A 22,681-nucleotide genomic window follows, 5' to 3' on the forward strand; every position below is an offset into this window, starting at 1 on the left:
AATAGCGGAGGTGGGTAAATTCACCGAATTTCTTCAAATGAGATTCAAAATTAGGGTATGGAGACCCCTCCCCTCCCAATTTTACATGTAACCCTTAACAGATTCCTATGGCAAAGCTTTTGTCTTTTGCCCAGACCAGATGGCCCATGTCATCAGATAAATAATCTTATGAGTAGTATTGTCTGTGGTTTTTTAACCATCCACCAAAACCCGTGGTGCTGTGGTTGTCCCATATATGGTCATGCCCCGCCCCTTAATGCCAAATATGGGCATGTCCCACCCCCTAATATTATATATGGGCATATACCGCCCCCTTTTCCCCCAACCTAATGACGTCACCGGAGGTAAGTATATCTTTATCATTTTATTCTGGTGTCACCTATGTTGAACAGAGGTAAGGAAGATGAATAACGACGGATGCATACTGACCATATTTGGATATGAATATAACAGTATGACTCACGTAGAACCATGCCAAAACCATGAGTCATATCGAATGCACATCCGCCATATTTGGTCATGATGCGATCCGACAATTTCGATACAACGAGTCATCAGGATGCAAGATCAGGGCATGACGCACCACATGACACAATACCATTAGTCACACCAGATGTACGTTGACCGTATTTGGTCTTGTTGTGTAGGTCTGACGAGTCAGACATCCGTATGAGTAACAAAGTCGACATTGTTGGGACGTTCATTATACAAGGGCATGTCTCCCTTATTCGAAAATTTAAATTATATAAAATTTAAAAATGCAAAAATCCACACAATTCAAAATTATATAAAAATTGTTAAAAATTTTGAAATGCAAAAAAATCAAAAAATTCAAATTCAAAATTTGAAAAATAGAGAAAAAAAAATTGAAATAAAAAAAAAAAAAAAATCAAATAAAAAAAATCAAAATATTTTGAAAATCGAAAAAAAAAGATCACTGCATACATTGATTAACCTATCTATAAGAATGCCTGTAGCAAAACGATGGATGAATTTTACCTTTACGTATCCAGCGGATTTCTTTTATGCTTTTTGAAAATAATAACGGTGGCGCATTTACGATTCAACTTCACAAAAGCTACATATTTAAAATATAAAATTTGGAATTTTATGGATTTTTGAATTTTTGAATTTTTGATAATTTAAATTTTCCAATAAGGAAGACATGATGCCCTTGTATAATGAACGTACCAACAATATCGACTTTGTTACTCATACGGATGTCTGACTCGTCAGACCTACACAACAAGACCAAATACGGTCAACGTACATCTGGTGTGACTCATGTTATTGTCATATGGTGCGTCATGCCCTGATCTTGCATCCTGATGACTCGTGGTATCGAAATGGTCGGATCGCATAATGACCAAAAATGGCGGGCGTGCATTCGGTATGACTCATGAGGGGGGATTGGCATGGTTCTACGTGAGTCCTACTGTTATATTCATATCCAAATATGGTCAACATGCATCCGTCGTGATTCATCTTCCTTACCTCTGTTCAACATAGGTGATATCAGAATAAAATGATATATATATACTTACTTCCGGTGACGTCATTTGGTTGGGGGAAAGGGGGGCGGTATATATACATCCAAATATGGTCAACATGCATCCGTCGTGATTCATCTTCCTTACTTCCGGTGACGTCATTAGATGGGGGTTGGGGGCGTATTAGCCTGGGATCCTGGCCAACTGCTTGACAGTACCTATCGACGAAGTATTAGATTGGGTCAGGATGCCAGGCTAGGGGGCGTATATGCCCATATATCATATAAAATAAGGGGGCGGGACATGCCCATATTTGGCTTTAAGGGGCGAGGCAAAACCATATTTGGGACAACCACAGCAGCACTGGTTGTTGTGGGGGTTAAAAAATCAGAGACAATACTACTGGTTCACCTTTTCCCACGCAATCAAAGAAAAATATATATCAAATGAATCTACAGTTCCATACTGGGAAAAAGACCTAATTATCATTATCAGCTTCTTTAACAACATGTTTTTCAATAACTAGAATACTCAGTCAATCCAAGATGCGGGGTTATTAGTCCAGCTTAATGGAAAGTTCAGTTAACCTGGTCTAAAGGTTCAGTGTGAGCTTTTTACAATATTTGGCGTCTGTTGTTTGTAGTCCGTAGTCGTCCGCCGTCATCATCCATTTACTTTTACAAAAGATTTTCCACAAAAATGATCCGCTAATTATGATCTACTTATTAGTTATTGTCGTCAGTTGATTGTTAATATTTTGCTGGTTTTTGCAGATAAATTTCTATATTTTGTTAAATAATCTAATTTAAAAGTGTGAACAACATTCCCTGTTATTTTATCAACTTTTCAACTATAAATTATGTGTTGTGTGAAATGGCTTTCCGTACTGTCAAATAGTTCCTAAAATAACATTTTTTGTAGAATAAACGTATAGACAATGTAAAAACTATGTAAATGATTACCTTTCAAGACAAAAGAGTTTAAGTAAATTGATTTTTTCTTGAAAAAGCGGATTTCGTTTTTCTTTTTGTTTAAGGCTTGAGAACTATATTATGTATCAATGTATGGTGCGCAACTTTTTTTATGAATTAAATTAAAAAGGTGACATACCCCCAACTTTGGACCTCAATTAAATAAGTTCCGTAACTTTACCCACCTGGGTCTTTGGGTCCAGGCAACCTTAGGCAATTGCCTATCATTTGTACCTAGTGTGGACAAAAGCTTTGCCGTAGGGACTTTTTTATGAATTAAAGAAGGGAGGGGGTTGGGTCACCCTACCCCAACTTTGGACCTCAATTAAAAAAGTTCCGTAACTTTACCCACCTGGGTCTTTGGGTCCAGGCAACCTTAGGCAATTGCCTATCATTTGTACCTAGTGTGGACAAAAGCTTTGCCGTAGGGACTTTTTTATGAATTAAAGAAGGGAGGGGGTTGGGTCACCCTACCCCAACTTTGGACCTCAATTAAAAAAGTTCCGTAACTTTACCCACCTGGGTCTTTGGGTCCAGGCAACCTTAGGCAATTGCCTATCATTTGTACCTAGTGTGGACAAAAGCTTTGCCGTAGGGACTTTTTTATGAATTAAAGAAAGGAGGGGGTTGGGTCACCCTACCCCAACTTTGGACCTCAATTAAAAAAGTTCCGTAACTTTACCCACCTGGGTCTTTGGGTCCAGTCAACCTTAGGCAATTGCCTATCATTTGTACCTAGTGTGGACAAAAGCTTTGCCGTAGGGACTTTTTTATGAATTAAAGAAGGGAGGGGGTTGGGTCACCCTACCCCAACTTTGGACCTCAATTAAAAAAGTTCCGTAACTTTACCCACCTGGGTCTTTGGGTCCAGGCAACCTTAGGCAATTGCCTATCATTTGTACCTAGTGTGGACAAAAGCTTTGCCGTAGGGACTTTTTTATGAATTAAAGAAGGGAGGGGGTTGGGTCACCCTACCCCAACTTTGGACCGTTTCCCCGATTATAATTCCAAAAATGTTAATAGTTTGTATTGTTGTGATTGCATCCTCTTCTTGTTAATTTAAATCAGTGTAAAGAAATTGTTCTTCTGATTTCGGGTTTTCCGTCTGTTTCCAGATTTTTTTTTAAATAAGCCTCCTTGAAAAGCTTTGATTTGAAAATTTTGTCTGTTAAAGTAGCTAAAATCTTTATATCCATTCAGGTATCGTGTCACGTGTGTCATTGTCACATAAAACACATTTCCTATTGAAATGTAATAAATAAATTGCCAGTTTTCAATCATTCCTAACGAAAATTGTGGATATTTATTAGCTTTTATTTCCAACTTATAATTCTGACTGCAAAATTCTGTACTTTACGTTCCAAAATCGGTATTTTGTTTTCTTTTAAAAAGAATATAAGCATGTGGATTTAATTTTATCTTTACACTAGTTAAGTATGGTCTAATTTTTTTATTTATTCACTATTATCATGATTATAAGACAAACCGTTTCTACTCAAAGGTAATCAAAAAAGGGAGAGGAGAACCTAAAAGGAATTTTGAAAATCCTACAAGAGATGTCCTGTGGTCAAGAACAATTATGTTGTCTTGAATATATAAATAAATAAATAAATAAATAAACAGTTTTCAATTAATAGTCTTTTTGAAAATGTATTGCATTTCGTCTTCCCACTGGAAATGATTGTCATCAGATTTCAAAGAACGTTTCATGTTATTGCAAGTCTTCGGTTTTTAGGCAAGATCAGTTTGGCGCGTATTTCTTATTGTTCGCTAGCTTGATACACCTTATTGTTCGCTGGCTTATTGTTCGCTAGCTTGAGTCTGGTCAGTCCATAAAATGCTACACATAACTAAAGATTACGCAACACGAACCCCACCCAAAAACCGAGTTGTAACTCAGGACGCAGGAGTGACAAGGAGATTTTTCTGTACTAATTTAACTAGACTGATTAGTGTTGGTTATTACGACTAAAACATATGTGCTGTGCCTTCAGTGGTGTTACAATCGATGAATCTACAGAAAGGGAATGTTGTTGTGGCAGCGACAAGTAAAACATATCTGTGGTACAAAAATCAACATGGCGTCTGTTTGAGGGAATTACTTCAACTTTAACATTAGGAACCCTTGGTTCAATGACTTCTGTGTAAGCAGAACTCCTCTATCAGGGAACACAAATTCTGGAATGTCATACCAACTTAGAGATCAATACTTCATATACAGGTGCCACCGGAATTGTGCTACAAAGAAGTGGAAAGTTAACAATGGAAAAATTAAAATCATCTTTTCTGTCTTTCAATATCAAACCACCCTCATTGTCAATTTCTAAATTTAAGTCAAGATAAAACAACAAACTTAATTTTATATATGGGATTCATAATGTAATTTTCAATGGGATAGATGTGATCAAAATAGTCACCAAACTCTGAATCAATCAATAAGAGAACACCAACAACCACTGAACAACAGGCACATACAGAATGTGGCTCTGTTAAACATGTTTGCGAACCTCTAACCTGGAAGAGTGGTGAAGCAGCACAACACGAGAACAAATTGTAAAAATCAGTTGAATAAAGATCATCAGATCGACAAAAAACGCACAAAAAAAAAAAATTAACAAAAGAACCGAAGACACAAATGACCGATATGAGAGTTCTCGCAGTTACTGAAAGCTAGTTCAAAGCCAATAACAACAAATATAAAATTATGCATCCAAGTCTAAAATATCATATCACATAGAAAGTAATAATCTTTTAATAATTGCAATCTAATTGTCCGTGGAAAAGAATAATAACAATAGTCTTGAAGATATATTATCTTTTTTTACAAAGATTATAGACAGATCTAATGTATTGTTTATGAAAACTAAAAGACCCTTTACACAGAATGTAACATTACTTTGGCATATCAAATAGAATCTGGAAGTTAGTTAATGTCGACGCCCCTCCCCTCCCACAAAAACCCATAAAAAATAAATAAATAAACAGTTGATATTTTCCTGTAAGTAGCATTTTTCTTATTAAGATTTTCAACAACAAGGGCTGATTTGGTGCAATAAAATGGTGCCGCTTATATTATTGGTTCTAACAATTTACTAGTAGTATAATTTAAAGTAACATGTTCTTTTCTCCCTGCCCTTTTGATTTTTGTAATCTGCTGATTCATGTTCTAAAGCAGTACTAGTTGTATTCATTGTTATCTTATTGTCTCTTGTTGCGAGTAAAAACTGTGAAAAACGCTCAGAACGTATTATACTTATTCCAGTTCATTCTCTGATATTATTCATTAAGTTCGCTGAAATCACCTGAACACCAAATATGTGATAGCATGTACAAAACCAAATGGACTTAAAAGGAACAAACAATATCGTCTGATTGATTGATCGGTGCTTAACGCCACTTTCAGCACTACTGTGCTTTTTCGTGGCGGTCAGTTTTTATTGGTGGAGGAAGCCGGAGTGCCCGGAGAGAATCACCGACCTTCTGTCGGAAAACTAACAATCCTAGTTAATTAAGATTGGAGTCGAGCGCACCTACCACATGCGGGATTTGCAAGTGATACAGTAGTTCGACTACTTAGACCACTCGACCACCAAGACCCCCAATATCGTCTAAGGAAAATGTTTACCTGATGGAATTGCAATTTTACTTTTAGAATCATTACGTTATTTATTAACTGGAAATTTAAAGACACAATGTATCTTTTAAATAATGTCAGTAAGAAAACCAATGGCCATGATCAATAATTTTCTAAAGTTCTGAAGAAACAATCAATAGTTCTGTAGATTTGGTAAAAGCAAAAAATAGTTAAAAAAGTTATATAATCAAAACAGAAATTAAGTTTTTCGTCGGAAATTAAGTATCTAAGGACGTGCTTATTTTCAAGCAATTAAATAACTATTTAATAAAATCCATGTTTTATTTTATTGGAATAAATAGCAAAGAATAAACATTATACTTTATATAAATTTTACTGACATATTATAGTATTTGTTTTTTTAAAATGCTTTGTTTAGATAATACGAAAAATTTGATACAAAAAAAATATGTGATATGAATATCCTGCCATAAAAATCTAACATAAGAATTGATTAAGTTTACATACCACTAAAAGGATAATACGTAGGAAAATTTGTAAAAATGGTCGTAAAATTAATAGATACATGTCATTTTGTTATTCATATGGAGCCACCCTCCGTTTTATATAATCAGAAGGGAAATGATGTAATTCACGATTTCAAAATTATACAAAGCATAAGTATGATTGGAATTTTCAAAACAGGAAACGGACAATGTGATTAAATGAACGCAAGGAAGCGCCTTCCTGATGATTAAAAGAAGAACGAAATTTCTGCCTTAGTCATAAATATGTAATTTTACTCTGAGTACCTTCATTAAGTCCAACTTTTTATTTAAAAAAAAATCACTATTTATACCATATTGTTAATAGTCCTTTAGATACCGTCACGATTTAAAATGATAAACTGTGACTACAAATTATAAACCAGCGTTTTCATCCTTTGAGTAAACTTAGGCCGTGTTCACACTGAGGCTTAAACAAGTTTGAAACAAGTTTCGTTGAAATTTTTAACATTAATTATAAATAAATACAGCGTTAATTTTAGAAACGCTTGCAGCTATTAACTAACTTTTGAATATAGAATTTAATGCATGTCAAACAATTGATTAGTTTGTATTTCAAAGATAAAAACAATACGACTTGTGTACACAAAATATGTTTCACATGGGCAGTGTGAACGTGGCCTTATTCTCAAAGGGTGATCAATTTAACACTGTAGTTAGATCTTTGAATAACGTCTTTATCGTTACTTACACCGACTTTGTTTTTCTATAAATTAAAACATAACCAAATGTGCATTGTTATACAGTTATGAACACTTATTGTTCTAAGAATTAGCTGGATATGTACTGAGTAATATCTTAGTCTTGGAAAGCATGTTTCATTTATAAGTAGAAATGTCTGTGAACTAGCTCTCTGTAACTGAAAGTACTCTTAGATCGGTAATCCATATTTTTTATTGTGCTTCGTGGCAATCTGATGAGTAAATTCATATCCGGCTTATTTTACAGGTTGTTCATAATGTTGTGCTTATACATCATTGTCCCGGGTCTAGGATAGAATTTAGCGCTCACATTCCTTAGGTGCCTGTTACAAGTAAGGAGCCTGTAATTAAGTGGTTGTCGTTGGTTGCTGTTTGTCATATTGTTTTTTCGTTTATTGTTGTTTAGCATTAATCCGGCCGACTATTTTTATCTTTTGAATTGTTTCACATTTTGTTAAGCCGGGGCCTCTATAGCTTACCACACGGTATTGTTTTTGCTCATTATTGAAGGCCGTACGATGGCCTATAATATATTACACCTTCGTACTTTGGTATCTTGTGAACATTTGTCAATGGCAATTATAGCCAAATCTCCTTATTTTTGTATTAGCTATGGTATCCTTTATTTCAAGTTTAATGGAATAAATAAAATAATATCAGTCGTCAAACTCTGAATTATACAGTGAGAGTAGTTTTTGAGACAAGAATATACCCAGATGTCAGCGAAATCTCTATACAAATGACATGATCTTGCAGATTGAATCACATGGGTTGCCAGATGGAATGTAGCTACTCTATATAGATCGCTTGTTCGTGTATGATATCCATGTAAATGATTTTTAAATCTTTCAAATTTCGAATATAATTGTAAATGTAAGAAATTAAACTTTTGCAATGAAAATTACCGTATTTTTTATTATGACCATTATGTTTCTACATAAGTAAGCATTCATTTAGCAAAGTTTTATGAAAATCTGTGACCAAAGGTTTCCATCATATTTTGATGCTTACAGAGAATGGCTCTTAAAGGAAACACTATGAATAGAACTCATGACGTTTACTTTACTTTGGTAGTTCCTGCGTGTAGTATGCAAAACATGAAAGTATATGACGTATTCAAGTATATTTTGTATTCATATATCCATGACATTCATTTTTTTTTGTGTGAGCATTCCTGATAAAGGTAAACCCAGAAAAGTCTTACTCAAAACAGTGCTCACTGTTGGAAGTCGTACGTTGACCAATTGTTACTGAATTCTACGTCATTTGGTCAAACTTGGAAAGTTGTCTGATTGGCAATCATACCACATCTTCTTATTTTTATACCATGAGTACATAGCTACCAATTTAGAAAGCAACACACCACAGCATCGAACCACACAACTGTTATTTTCACTGCAGAATTTTTATGAACAATCTTTGTTGCATTACGTCGCTTTAACTGATTATGTAATGTATTTATAAAATTATTAAAAGAATTCCCGTAATTCAGTGTATATGAATAAAACAAGCATACACTCAAAATATATCATCACATGAAAATCGGTACAGAGCAGTTTCTACAGTGCTATGTATGTTGTTTCATAATTCTTCAAATGACCTTACCTTTCCTCTACAACCTTTATATTAAAATACAGTTCATCTTCCCAATATGAGTAACTTACCATTCTACCACATTTTTGAAAGAGACGTTAAGATGTTGTAAAAAAGTGTTGCGAATAAACCCACAAACGCATCCATTACGATGCAAGGGGTAATGGCTAAACATTTTACTATCATATCTCAATACTTATATACATATTTAAGTCATTTTTTGTTTTGATAGTCCTTTTGGTGTGTTCTGCTACTTTTTTATAGATATATTTCTAATAATTTTGGACATTTTTGCAAATCATTTGTAGTCTTTGTTAGTAAAATCGAGCAACCTATATGCTGACACTTATTTTATATATTATACAGACTCTTATGTTGAGGTAAAGTTTCTATTAATAGTATAACAAAACTTATAGTGACGTTGTTTTCAATTTGAAAACGATTCAGTGATTAAGCAATTTTTCATAGTTGATGAAAATGTAATCTGACCTTTGATCAAATTAAATGAATGTGGGTTGTTTTATCAAACACTTTTGGTAACACGAAAGAGAAAGAACAAATGTAAGAGTAAATTTCACGGTATATCATTTTCGCGTGACCAACAAAATTAAAAATGGACTGTGTGTATTAATAAAAACATCTGGTTTGATAATATTACATCGCCCCACTAATGTCAACGTCAATCGTATTACTATCATTCGTGATCAATTTTAGGCGTTGGTCTAAAGGAATTCCAAGAAGCAATTGGTCGGTATTGTTTAAAAAAAACTTCCTGCTTGTTTTGGGCCATGTAATTTCATCTATGGGTTTGGTAGCTTCCTTGTTAGTGTCGGCCCTTTTTCAAGAAGATCAGCAATATTATAGTACCAGGGAGAAATATACTAGCCAGAAGCCTGCAATTCAGAGGTTGCCGTTTGTTGCTTCATATCATATTTGTTTTCGTTTATTGGTATGTACATAAATCAGGCCGTTAGTTTTCACATTTGAACTATTTTACAGTTGTCATGTTGGGGCCTTTTATAGCTTTCTACGCGGTACTGGTTTTGCTCATTGTTGAAGGTCGTACGGTTGCCTATAGTTGAACTTCTACGTCATTTGGTATCTGGTTGTCCGTTTTCTCATTGGCAATCATACCACATCTTCTCATTTTCATATCATTATACATGTGCTGCTGTAAATGCTGCAACAACAACAACAAAAACAACTAAAACACTGGAGAGCTCACCATAACAAAATTGAAGTTATCTCTTTTGACGTTAATTTAATCTCCAAAAGACCCTTACTTTCGATTTCTGTGTCCAGGTATGAAGCAGGTCCATGCTGTATCTTAGCATCTTCTTAAATCAAATTCAATAAAATAGTCAGATATACATATACCAAAGAAACGTTGATAAATTATTAAGTGTAAGAACATCATCTTAATAGCGGAACTCAAGGTTAAAGGATTATGATGTGGTTATCTCACTTCAAACATAAAGAACTTAAGAAGGTCTCATAAAACTTGATGCTTTTGTATGCTTCACAATATATTATTTGAATTTTAAAGTAAGTAATATTCATTGCCCGTATTCTCTTCGTTTTATAATTTCCAAAACTACATGTGCTTCTAACAGTTGTACTAACTGTTCAATCCAGTAAGAATCAAATTCGTAAGAAAATATATAAATAACAGAAAGTTGAGAGGGTGATAGAGCAGATTGTTACCCCGAGAGAAATATTATTAACCGAGGCGAAGCCGAGTAAAATCTACTATTTCACCTTTGCAGCTATATGTTTTCAATTCAATATAATGAATGTTCTGATTTTATTGACTTTTAAATAATCGATTTCTGTTTTGCAAGTTTTTATTTGCTAGTATGAGATAATATCACTCACAAAAATGTTCTCGCTGACCCATGTGTAAATACTACTCTTGTACTCAAAATTAAAAAGAAAAACATGCAATCTAACATGAAGCATAATAAAGCTTACTGTACCTGATCACAAACAGCTGCTTATTCTTTAACTTTGAAATGTCTGTATTTCATCTTTCTTTTTTCCAATCTTACTGAGTCTCCGCTGTCACTTTCTATTATACTATGTCTTATTTATAAACTAAATATTTCATAAATAAACAGTTTTGCTACACAAACACATTGTTTGCATGATAACGCATACTTTATTTCAGTGTCAATGCATGCTTTGGGTGAATATTAACAGTTGCAATTTCATTTTCTTAATTTCATCATACTATTGCTATAAAGGTACAACGTAAGGGAATTTTTGGGATGAAAATATCATTATCACTAATTTACTGAAATGTGACCACAACTTCAAATATAAAGTTTAATTAAGTGTCATTGAAAGATGTAAGGAATTCATAAAACATTTAATATCACAGTATATCACTTTTTGCGTGACTGAAAATCATAAAAAATGGACCTTGTCCATGAAATGAAAACACACTTCTGCTTTGTTTTTCATCCCTACGTAGAAAAGTGATTATATCTGTATACGCTGTCCTGCATGTGGGGGCGTATATTTTAAATATTTAAGAAAGCTTCCAGATTTCTCTTCGACATAAACAGACCTACACTGTTCAAGGTAAGACAATCTTTATATTTAATTTTTTTAAACAGGGGCATTGTTTAACAAAGTTTGAAATTTGTTAAACAATACTTTTTTAAAATAAAATATAATAGAGAAATGTAACTTTTTGAATTAAATTTTCATTTTCTGGATTGCTATAAAAACACAGCTTCAAACTGCATAGGGAAATCTCTACTTTTTGGCTTGGGCTATGTTTCCTCTGGTTATGAGGAGTTGCTAATACAAGGTGCATAAGAACGGCAGAACAATCGAACAAACAGACGACTGAAGAATCCAGTGGAGAAACGTTTTTTCGCTGCAATTATTATTTTTCTTTTATAATGCATGCGTATCTATCAAAGAAACAATGCTTCGGGCAAATTTTTGGAACAAAAAATAATAGAAATGTATGTAACAATCAAGTAAAAAAAAAATCAAATCAAAATATTATTTAACAGATTACAGATGCAATATTGTATTTCAACAAATAAGGTTAAGAGGGTCTTAAATATTTAACAAAACTTTTGAGTCCAGTGAACAAACTCTATTTTCAATGGTTTTTTCTTCTAAAAATAGCTGTACCGCAATACGTATTCTGTAGAAATTGCACTTTTTGAACCAAATTGGTCAAACTTTTAGGCCGTTATTTTCTCATTTGAAATGTTTAACATTTGTTATTTCGAGTCCTTTTATAGCTTGCAGTTGCGGTACGGGTTTTGTTAATGGCAAAGGTCGTACGGTGAACTATAGTTGCTAATGTCGACGTCATTTGGTTTCTGTTGGAGAGTTGTCTCATTGGCACTCATACCACATCTTTTGATTTTTGTCGAGCCTTCGACTTTAGTCGAAAAAGCGAGACATAGCGATCCTACATTCCGTCGGCGTCGTCGTCGTCGTCGTCGTCGGCGGCGTCGTCGTCGTCGTCGTCGTCGGCGGCGTCCACAAATATTCACTCTGTGGTTAAAGTTTTTGAAATTTTAATAACTTTCTTAAACTATCCTGGATTTCTATAAAACTTGGACAGAAGCTTGTTTATGATCATAAGATAGTATCCAGAAGTAAATTTTGTAAAAATAAAATTCCATTTTTTTTCGTATTTTACTTATAAATGGACTTAGTTTTTCTGCTGGGAAATATTACATTCACTCTGTGGTTAAAGTTTTTAAAATTTTAATAACTTTTTTAAACTATCCTGGGTTTGTACCAAACTTGGACAGAAGCTTGTTTATGATCATAAGAAAGTATCTAGAAGTAAATTTTGTAAAAAAATAAATCAATTTTTTCCTTATTTTACTTTTAAATGGACTTAGATTTTCTGCCAGGAAACAACACATTCACTCTGTGGTTAAAGGTTTTAAAATTTTAATAACTTTCTTATACTATTTTGGATTTGTACCAAACTTGAACAGAAGCTTTTTTATGATCAAAAGCTAGTATCTAGAAGGAAATTTTGTAAAAAAATAAATCCATTTTTTCCGTATTTTACTTTTAAATGGACTTACATTTTCTGCCAGGGAACAACATATTCACTCTATGGTTAAAGTTTTTAAAATTTTAATAACTTTCTTATACTATTTTGGATTTGTACCAAACTTGGACAGAAGCTTGTTTATGATCAAATGCTAGTATCTAGAAGGAAATTTTGTTTTCTTCCAGTTACCATTACATTCAGTCTGCAGTTAAAGTTTTTAAACATTTATCAGATTCATAAACTATCCTGGATTTTTACCAAACTTGGACAGAAGCTTCTTACAATAAAAAGATAGTATCAAGAGGAATATTTTTATTGATTTACTTCCTCATTTTTGTTGAGCCTGCGATTAACAGAAAAGTAGGCGAGACACTGGGTTCCGCGGAACCCTTACGAATTTTTATATAAAGATGATAAATAAATTTCATCAAACAAGAAAGTAGACATGATAAAATAAACAAAAATATGTGACCATCAGTTCGTTTAGCCGGAATAGGGCGTATTGTTAAAGATTACGTTTTTTACCTGGAGACTTTTTAAAAATTGTTCAATAGTTTTTCGACCTTCCGAGGAACGATTACCAAACAAATCCCTTTTGTAAAATGTTCTGTTTTAAGGATGTTCGCTACTCTACTTCAAAATAACAAGATTTTTAAAAGCCTGTAATAAATTGATAGCATATGAATAATGGAACTTAAAAAGCAGAAAAAAATGATAGGTCCGTGTCCTTGTTTTTGTGTTATAATTAACTGAAAATTTGGCGGAAAATGATTTTCTAGATTTTTCGTAAATTTAACATTTACATCTTTTTTATTTCAAAAACTATGAAAAATTTAGAAAGATTTTATAAGATGATCAAAAATGGCGGTTTAAAGTATATATTATAAAATTATGAAAAGAAAAATAGGGTTTAGCGTGCAAATTTTTCATTGGCACTACATGGATAAAACTAGAGGATTCCGAATATCTGACAAAAAATTCAGAAACAAGAGTAGCGAACATCCTTAAGGATAATGGACCGTTTTATTATTTGTTGAAACCCTCACATACAACTCTTTCTATTATTTTTTAGATGATCAAAAGGAATAGCATGCAGGCTCTCTTCATTGCAGTTTTCGTACTGAACGGAATTGGTAATGTTTTATTTTTCATTTTTGTGTGTGTATATGTTAACACTTTTTTAACATTCATCATTTATTTTCTCGGCTCCACTGTTTTCTATTTCCCTGAATAACCATTTTTCATACCATTCCTGTAACTTGAGCATTTTAAATTGATGAGTAGTGTTTGCGTCAGAAAACATTTTATATAAAGCAATACTCATTATCGATACTTCCTTCTTCATTGGATAAAGTGTAAGCGGACTCGGAAAACAAAATTTAATAAAACATTTATTGTTTTTGGCTTCGTAACGCCAAATGTAAACGATATAGGACATTAAAGACCTATAGTTTATTTCGTACAGTTATTGTGAAATTTCAGGTTTAAATAAAATTCTATACATTAATATGGAACGCCACAACTGTCTTATGTGGAACTCTGATATTACTTTATGTTGTTTTATTATTACTTGATGATATTTTGTCTTTACTTAATATGGTTTTGACATTACGTAATGATGTTTTGATATAACTCAATATGGAATAGTCATTACTTAATGATATTTCGATATTACACGATATGGTTTCGTATTGACTTGATATAGTTTTGTCATTACTCAATATGGTTTTGTCATTACTCGATGTGGTTTCACCATTATTTAATGTGGTTGTGTCATTAGTCAATGTGGTTGTGAATGTGACTTAACGTTATGTAGTTGTTTCATTACATGATGTGGTTTTGTTATTTTGTAATGATGATTTGCCTATTTTTTATATGGTTTTAACATTACGTAATGATGTTTCAAAATTTGACGATTTTACACTACATGATGTGTTTGTTTCATTATTTGATGTGGTCCTGTCATTCTTTGATGTGGTTATCCCATTACTTGATGAAGTAAAATCACGTGACCAATTCGGAAAAACCTGTTCTATTTTTAGATAGATTTCCATGTTGTATGTGCCCTGGATGAGTGTGGCCATCCATTGAATTAGAGTTCAAATTAAAGTTCGGGTTACTGTTTGAGTTATACTTTGAGTTAGTCTTCGATTTAGAATTCAAGTCATTATTAGAATTAAAGTTTTAGTTAGCATTGAGTTTCGAGTTGAACTTCGAGTTTGAGTCACATTTAAGGTGTCCGAAAAGAGGGCTCCTGGGTATGCGTACAAAAGATAAACAATGTTATAGTACACAAAACGCAACATAGAAGTTGAAATAAAGTTAGATGTGGTGTGATTGACAATGAGACAACTATTCACCAGTGTTTAAATGCAGTGGGTGTAAGAAATCATATATAGGCAACCGTACAGACTTCAACACACCGTATAGTCAGCTACAAAAGGCCACCATGCACCATGTGAAAAAATTCAAACGACAAAACAAACGGTCTTATTTATATTTAAACAATCTACAAAAAAAAATGACGTTCATTTATACAACAACAACAATTGAACTTCATGCTCCTGACTTGGGGCATGTACATAAAGAAAGTGCACGTGGTGGCGTTTAACATGTATGTGAGCGCTAAATCCTAACCTTACATCGGACTGTTACAGTTGTGTAACAGCAAAAAACGAGAAAAAAATGTAAACTAGACAAAGTGATGCCCCCGCACTCAACTCATTTAAATTAACCGCTTATATCCCAAAAATGACAAAAAAAAACTTCAATTATCTCCCAAAAGAGCAAAAGATCATAAAAATAAAAACCCTGACCACATGCACACCTTCAATAATTGTACAAACAGCCAGCAGAGTGAAAACTTCCTAGGATTCAAACTGTAGGAGGAGTTATGCGGAATAACTATATATCCATAATGGGACGGACAGACGGACGAACGGACAGGGATAATATATGTCCCCAACTTTCAGTTGCGGTGGCATACAAAACAGTTTCATTTGGCTGACTCAATAGATCGGTATGACTGGGTAATATAAATCCATCGGGGTGATCTCGGATGCTCCAGAAAGGCACCCGTCGTGTTATTCAAGGAAGTACAAATCCAGTGATTTGGTTTTATTTGGTAGTTCACATTCAAGGAAAAGATAACGGTATTATGGTTACGACCACTGGAACATGTCCGTCGTCACATGTGAAACAGATATTCCAAAAAGTTTATTTTTCAATTAGTGCGAGGTAGATCAGGGAATTCAATTGATTACAAATAAAAGATTGATATTCATATAAGTTCGCTAAAACAAAATTCGGAAAATTCTTATTTTATAGTATTTATGCTTTGTCGCTAAGTCCGAGCCCCCCTCCCCCCGTTTCCCTGTAACTTTAGTGTGAGTTGATTTGAAGTGTTTCATTTGTTAACAATAAAGTTCAAGTCTTTTGATTTGTGTCGAGCCTGCGACATCAATGTAGCGGCAGTGAGACACAACAAACCTATATTTCGTCGTCGATAGTGGCGTCGGCGTCGGCGTCTCCATTTTTTTTTATTTCTATTGATTTTAACCTTTCATTATACATGTTATTAAACATGTATGCCATCATAATTTTGTACTTTTAGAATATCATACTGTATTTGTTTACCTCAACTATTGTATCTGTATTTATATTGTATGTTTCTCTGTAAACTTGTAATTAGTTTTTAGTTTTTAGTTTTTAGAGAATAAAGTATCTATCTATCTATCTATCTATAGATCGTTAGGTTTCTAGTTTTTTCACATTTTTCATTTCGGGACCTTTTATAGCTTACTATATGGTATAAGTTTTGCTTATTGTTGAAAACCATACAGTTTTGTTTTAGTTAAATAAAACCGAATTAAACTGTTTTGACATGATAAATTTGTAAACCCCCATGAAGTGTTTTAAAACTTGCATAGGAGTTATTCCTCAATTTCAAGAAAAAGCATCTACAGAAAAACATTTATTCTATTTATTTTATAACAAAAATTTAACAGTGTGAAACAAACAATACAAGTTAACAGCACTAAAACAAATCATACATCGTAACACACACATTAGAAATTCACTGTATATAAGTCTATTAAAAATATTAATCCATTCAACGTGAAGAAGGTGGGAGGCTGCATCACCAAACTGTACTGCTGTGACTTCCTGGTTGCCGTGTATAACCTTAAGCTCTTCTAATATGTTGTTAAATTCGACATACTTTCGTTTTTGGGCCACTCTCTTCCCACCGGCTGCATATTTGATCATGGTCAGGGCATAACAAGCTTCCTCATGTTCCAATAGTTTTATGAGTTGAAAGATGTTTTAATGTGGGTGCTGGACATGTTTCTTTAGCTTGCTGTGCCATCCCTCTAGATGTTTTGTAGTCATCGGTCCCTTTGTTCTGTAATGGTCCCAAAGGTGACTGTTCTGTTCGACCCAGTATGTGGTTTCATAGTCTGTCATTGGCGTGTAGTTGATGTTAGTATCAATCTGATCTATGTCGGTAAGGGCATTAAACCACACATATTCGACCCCAGCAGTAGGTACATGTGGAAGAATAGCGGCCTACTAGTTCATGAATGTTGTTGTCTTCCTTGTATGGTAGTACGTGCCCAAATACCATCTATGTTGATTTCATTAACAGTTTTTGGTAAAACTGGTATGTTCTTCTTGCGTTTGTTGTACATGGAATTTTTGCAAGATGGGAAAGCTTGTTATAATATTATCTATCATCAATTTATTTGTTCGGATGACAATTTTTCAACTTTACAAATTCAATGTTTTTTTTTAATCTTACTTCTATTTATCTGACTTATTGTTTATTTTTCTGTATTTCTATGAAGAAGAAAAACATATTATAAATAAACAGTGTATTATTTTTTTTTTAAATAATATTATACTTAAACAGTGTAAGAAATATGTTTTCTTTTAAAAAATACAGGTAAATCTTAGGTGAATTTTTAATTAACCTTGATTGTTATAAAAACAAATTATTTGTCAAAACATCTATTGTTATTTGCATGTGGGAATAGAAGAAATAGTTATTTCTAAAAAGTGGGAATAGGAGGAAGACACCGTAATCAGCAGGTAACACTTAAACCAAAGCTTGATCAATGCGGACTCTGGTAAATACCGAAAACGATATCAAGTGACCCGGAAGTGTTTGCATGCATAGAGATCCAATTAAATACGAATGCAGAAGTATATCGTTTATTCTCATAACCTGATGTTGTAAAAGTATCATTATGTAATAACACAAGATTTATTTTTTGGCCAAATTATAAAATCGTCATAAAAGTAGAATGAAGAGAAACATATTTTCCATCTGTTTTTAAGCGTTTAATTCTGTTTTGTATTATATTTTTACAGGTGAGGCAATGGCAGAGTACAAACGAGTTTGCTATTACACAAATTGGGCACAGTACCGACCGAATCCTTTTAAGTATTTCCCAGAAGATATTGACCCATTTCTCTGTACGCATATTATCTACTCTTTCGGAAAAGTTAGTGGACTCATAATCAAGCCGTATGAATGGAACGACGAAAGCACATCATGGTCAAAAGGTAAAAAGTACAGCATAGAAAAACTAATGAAATTATTTCAGTGTGCACAACATGTATGTTTCTAGAGTAACATACATCAGGTTCCAGTGGCGGATCTAGAAATGTTCATGAGTGGGGGCCCACTGACTGCCTAAGAGGGGGCCCGCTCCAGTCATGCTTCAGTGATTCCCTATATAAGCAACCAAATTTTTCCCAAAAAAGGGGGGCCCGGGCCTCTGGGTACGTTCGTAATAAAAATGTTTGGCAAACCAAAAATATGAAACATGTACGAGTTGCCTAAAATGAAACAATATTTTTTATGAATTTTATGCGTCCGAAAAAGACCCTCACCAGGAACGTTTAAGACAAATATTTGAAACCCAAAGATGTATAAATGCCGAAACAGGCGAAAAGCTATATATCCATAAGAGGGAGTTGCATCCCTTTTTAGTACATTTACATGATTTTATGAAACGGAAATTAACAAACGAACTATATAATTTAAATGATGTCAATAAGTTTCAGAATAGTATATCTTTATGTTAATGTATTCTTAAGATAATTATATCATATGGAAATTGCAATAAGGCAAGGACGACAGTAAAGCTTTCTTTTCTGTCATATAAGCAAATACGAACATATGTTTTTTCTACATTTCAAGTGAGTGGTGTGGTGAAATTCCTATCTTATGATGTATTCTAAATATGTATTCAGCGGATTCTGTTCTTCGATACGGAACTCAATAGTATATATCACTTGTTATACATCTTTTCAATGTAAAATAATTTTCAGCATAAAGTTTAGATGGTGAAAGTCATTGTTACCTGTCATTATAAATCGTTATGAATTGTAATTTTAATTAATAACAGGCATGTTTGAGAGGACAATGGCAGCAAAAACAACGAATCCAGATTTGAAAATTCTGATTGCCATTGGAGGATGGAACCATGGGTCTGGTCCATTCACAACCGTGGTTGATAATAAAAACGATATTGACACGTTTGCTGGAAATTCCATCGATTTCCTGAGAAAGCATAATTTTGACGGGTTAGATTTGGATTGGGAATATCCAGGAAATAGAGGAAGTCCACCTGAAGATAAACAAAGGTTTACACAACTTGTTAATGTATGTATAATTCTGATAAAGTTAATAACATTAGTTTATGTTAACCATGTCAATTATTCATCTACAGCAAAATATTAAAAATTAATCTTTGACTGATGTGTTCAATGTTTTCACTTTACTGATCCTCCATTTCCACTTCGCTTACAATGGATTCTTTCGTTACATTTTACGTTACCTGTCTTATTCGGGCTTAACGCCTTGTTGGTGTTATCTCTCATCGGTGTATACCCTAACCCTCTGGCTGATACTTACTTTCACCCTCCAAGATTGTTCAATTGCAGAATGGTTAATTTTATCTTTACTGAATATCAGGTTAAAAAAAACTCACCAAAGATACCAGGATTATAATTCAATACATCAGTAACTTTCTCGTCATTTCTAACTATAAATTTCTTTAATATTATTAGAGCCATTTTCAAAAGGTCTTTCGATCATAGTCTCATATCTCCCTCCCTGTGTACCATAAGGTTCTAACTATATTATGGTTTATTTCTAAACAGAACAAATTCTAAACGCTTAAGATATCCACCAAAAAACCCGTAATTTTTGACAGATTCTAGCAAATTTTGACTATCTATATCAAAACTATTTACAAAGGACATCCTAAAATAAATCCTAATTTCTGTTAGAAGTAAAGTTTAATATATAAATTCATTCATTTTGGTTAGCGGCGTCTTTTGATGGAAAATTAAATAACTCATTTGCAATCTTTCATTAAAAGGCCTTCAACAGCTACATGCAGCGATGTTTTGATTTTATAGAAATAAACAAAATTGTTGAAAATTGTTGGAAGTTTATGATTTGACAACTTTTACATTTTGGCAACGAAGGTAAACTAATACAGAGGAAGTCGGCCCAACCTCTTTATTTCTTCTTACCAACTATTGCTTTCTTACAAATTAAAGTGAAACCGATGTTTTATAGATACTTAGAAAGGAGTTTGAAAATGAGGCTCAATCATCTGGAAGAGAAAGATTGTTATTAACTGCAGCCGTTGCCGCCGGAAAGGGAACAGTAGATTCAGCGTACGAAATCTCAAAAATAGCGGCGTAAGTTGAACCTGCTTTTATATGAGATACATCTAGCATTTCTCTTTTACTTGTTATTTTTATCTAACAAAAACTTAAGTCCGTTCAACTTTTCTTGTATTGGATCTTTGTTTTAAATACAAATGTTTAAATATGCAGCTTGATCGATTTATCTACCATTTCTTAACCTTTTAAATTCCTTTTTCAAAATGTTCTCAATGAAAGGAAATAAAGATAACAAGAGGTCAACTAAATTATCAAAAGAATGACAATACCTTCGTTCCAAAGCCACACTAAACTTTACAAGTCAGGAATATGGCAGTTGTTTTTCACTTGTTCCGTTGATTAATAGCGTTTGGTTTTGTCAGTTTTTATGGACTTTCCCTTTTTGAAGTTGCCTTGAAGTTCGGTAATTTTGCTATGTTTTTTTTTTACATAGAACAATATAAACAAACCCCTCTTAATATATCGTACTTCAGAATTAAGTTATGATTTTTTTTTCTTTTGTTTTAAGAAGCAAGAACAAATATTTACATAATTTCATAAGAATATAAAGATTTATCCTAGAATTATAATTCTACTGCAGCAATTAAAAAAGATGTAGTATTTACATCATAATTTTATTATAATTATAATAATTTATTAACAAAATAGATTAATAATTGTTTCTGTTAATGCTGTAGACGTCAGCATATTTTATAAGACTAATTTGTAGTGTGCAAGCGATCTTCTATGAACCTTTTCATTCTACTTATTAAGATCAAAAAATATAGAAGATGGTTGAAAAGGGACTCTAAATATTTATACAATTACAGTGATCTAGATTTCATCAATTTAATGGCTTATGACCTTCATGGTTCATGGGAAAAGAAAACCGGACACAACAGTCCGCTGTATGCTAGAAACGACGAAACAGGAGACGAACGAACGCTAAATCAGGTATGGATTGGTGTATACGATATTAAAGAAAACAAATTTTGGAACATATTTGTAAACAATGACAGATTTTGTGCTCTGTTTTCCTCTCCAATAAAGTCAAATTTTAACAAACAGAGCAATTAAAAATAAAACTAGGCTGAATAGTCCAAATCAAAGACATACTGATATAACAAAAAACCAAAGAAAAAATAAAGTAATTTAGTTTTTATCATACAATTTTAGCCTACAACAGCTCGTAAGATGTTTTTTTTTGTATCCCAAGAGTAAACAAAGTTTAAACTACGACTTACTCTGAAAGAAGGTATTAATGGTTCTTGTAGTTAATAAATAAAACAATTTTGATAAGACTAAATAGTGATCTTACGTCAATAGCTGTAAATACATAGGGTTTGATTGAATTATAAATGTTGAATTCTTTTTTTTATTAGATTAAAGTGGAAGTCATCCACCTCTTTATCCCGTTATAGTAACATAAAAAAATTGCAGTTACGTTGTTTTTAAAGCCATAATACCAGAAAGGTTTTCAGATACATTGTTGTTTGAACATGCTGTGTTAATAACAATAATTTGATTATTTCTTTGAAAACAATAAAAATATATCTTTTAGGACTGGGCTGCTCAGTATTGGGTAGATCAAGGAACGCCAAAAGAAAAACTCATTCTTGGAATTGGCACGTATGGCAGATCATTTAAGTTGTCAAGTTCCTCAAACACTAGATTTGGTGCAGCAACTGCTGGTGGAGGATCTCCAGGAAAATATACGCGGGAAAAAGGCTTTCTAAGCTACTATGAGGTTATTGTTTTACAATATATATTTCCTTAAGAGTATACGGCTTGCATATCATCTTTTTTATATGCGGGTTTTACATGTTTAGGTATTTTGGAAGTAAATCGGGGACAATCCGCAAGAATAACATTATCTTGTTAAATGACAGATAGATGAGTAATCGAATTAAATATGGTCACTTATTGGTATATGAAAAAAACAAACATCAATATTTTACAAGTCTTTCTAAAATCGAGTTTGACCTTTCTAAATTTGATTAATACTTGACTTAACCACGTCGTGTGGACTCTGGTGGATTGTTGTCGCATCTCCTTATTTTGATA

General features: G+C 33.1%; 1 protein-coding gene across 4 annotated transcripts in view; it reads left to right on the forward strand.

The window, feature by feature from the left end:
• Window positions 1-11,387: 11,387 nt before the first annotated feature.
• LOC127709317 (acidic mammalian chitinase-like) overlaps window positions 11,388-22,681 on the forward strand; it is a 109,544-nt gene continuing 98,250 nt past the window's right edge. For all 4 annotated transcript variants that reach the window (XM_052214780.1, XM_052214778.1, XM_052214779.1 and 1 more), the window contains exons 1-7: window positions 11,388-11,478; window positions 14,007-14,067; window positions 18,305-18,499; window positions 19,348-19,604; window positions 20,529-20,653; window positions 21,448-21,571; window positions 22,179-22,364. In XM_052214780.1, the coding sequence (XP_052070740.1) occupies window positions 14,007-14,067; window positions 18,305-18,499; window positions 19,348-19,604; window positions 20,529-20,653; window positions 21,448-21,571; window positions 22,179-22,364 (948 nt within the window). In that variant the 5' untranslated portion in view covers window positions 11,388-11,478. The remainder of the gene's footprint in view (window positions 11,479-14,006; window positions 14,068-18,304; window positions 18,500-19,347; window positions 19,605-20,528; window positions 20,654-21,447; window positions 21,572-22,178; window positions 22,365-22,681) is intronic.

This window comes from Mytilus californianus, unplaced genomic scaffold (assembly GCF_021869535.1).
Source record: "Mytilus californianus isolate M0D057914Y unplaced genomic scaffold, xbMytCali1.0.p SCAF_7, whole genome shotgun sequence".
Classification (NCBI taxonomy): Eukaryota; Metazoa; Mollusca; class Bivalvia; order Mytilida; family Mytilidae; genus Mytilus; species Mytilus californianus.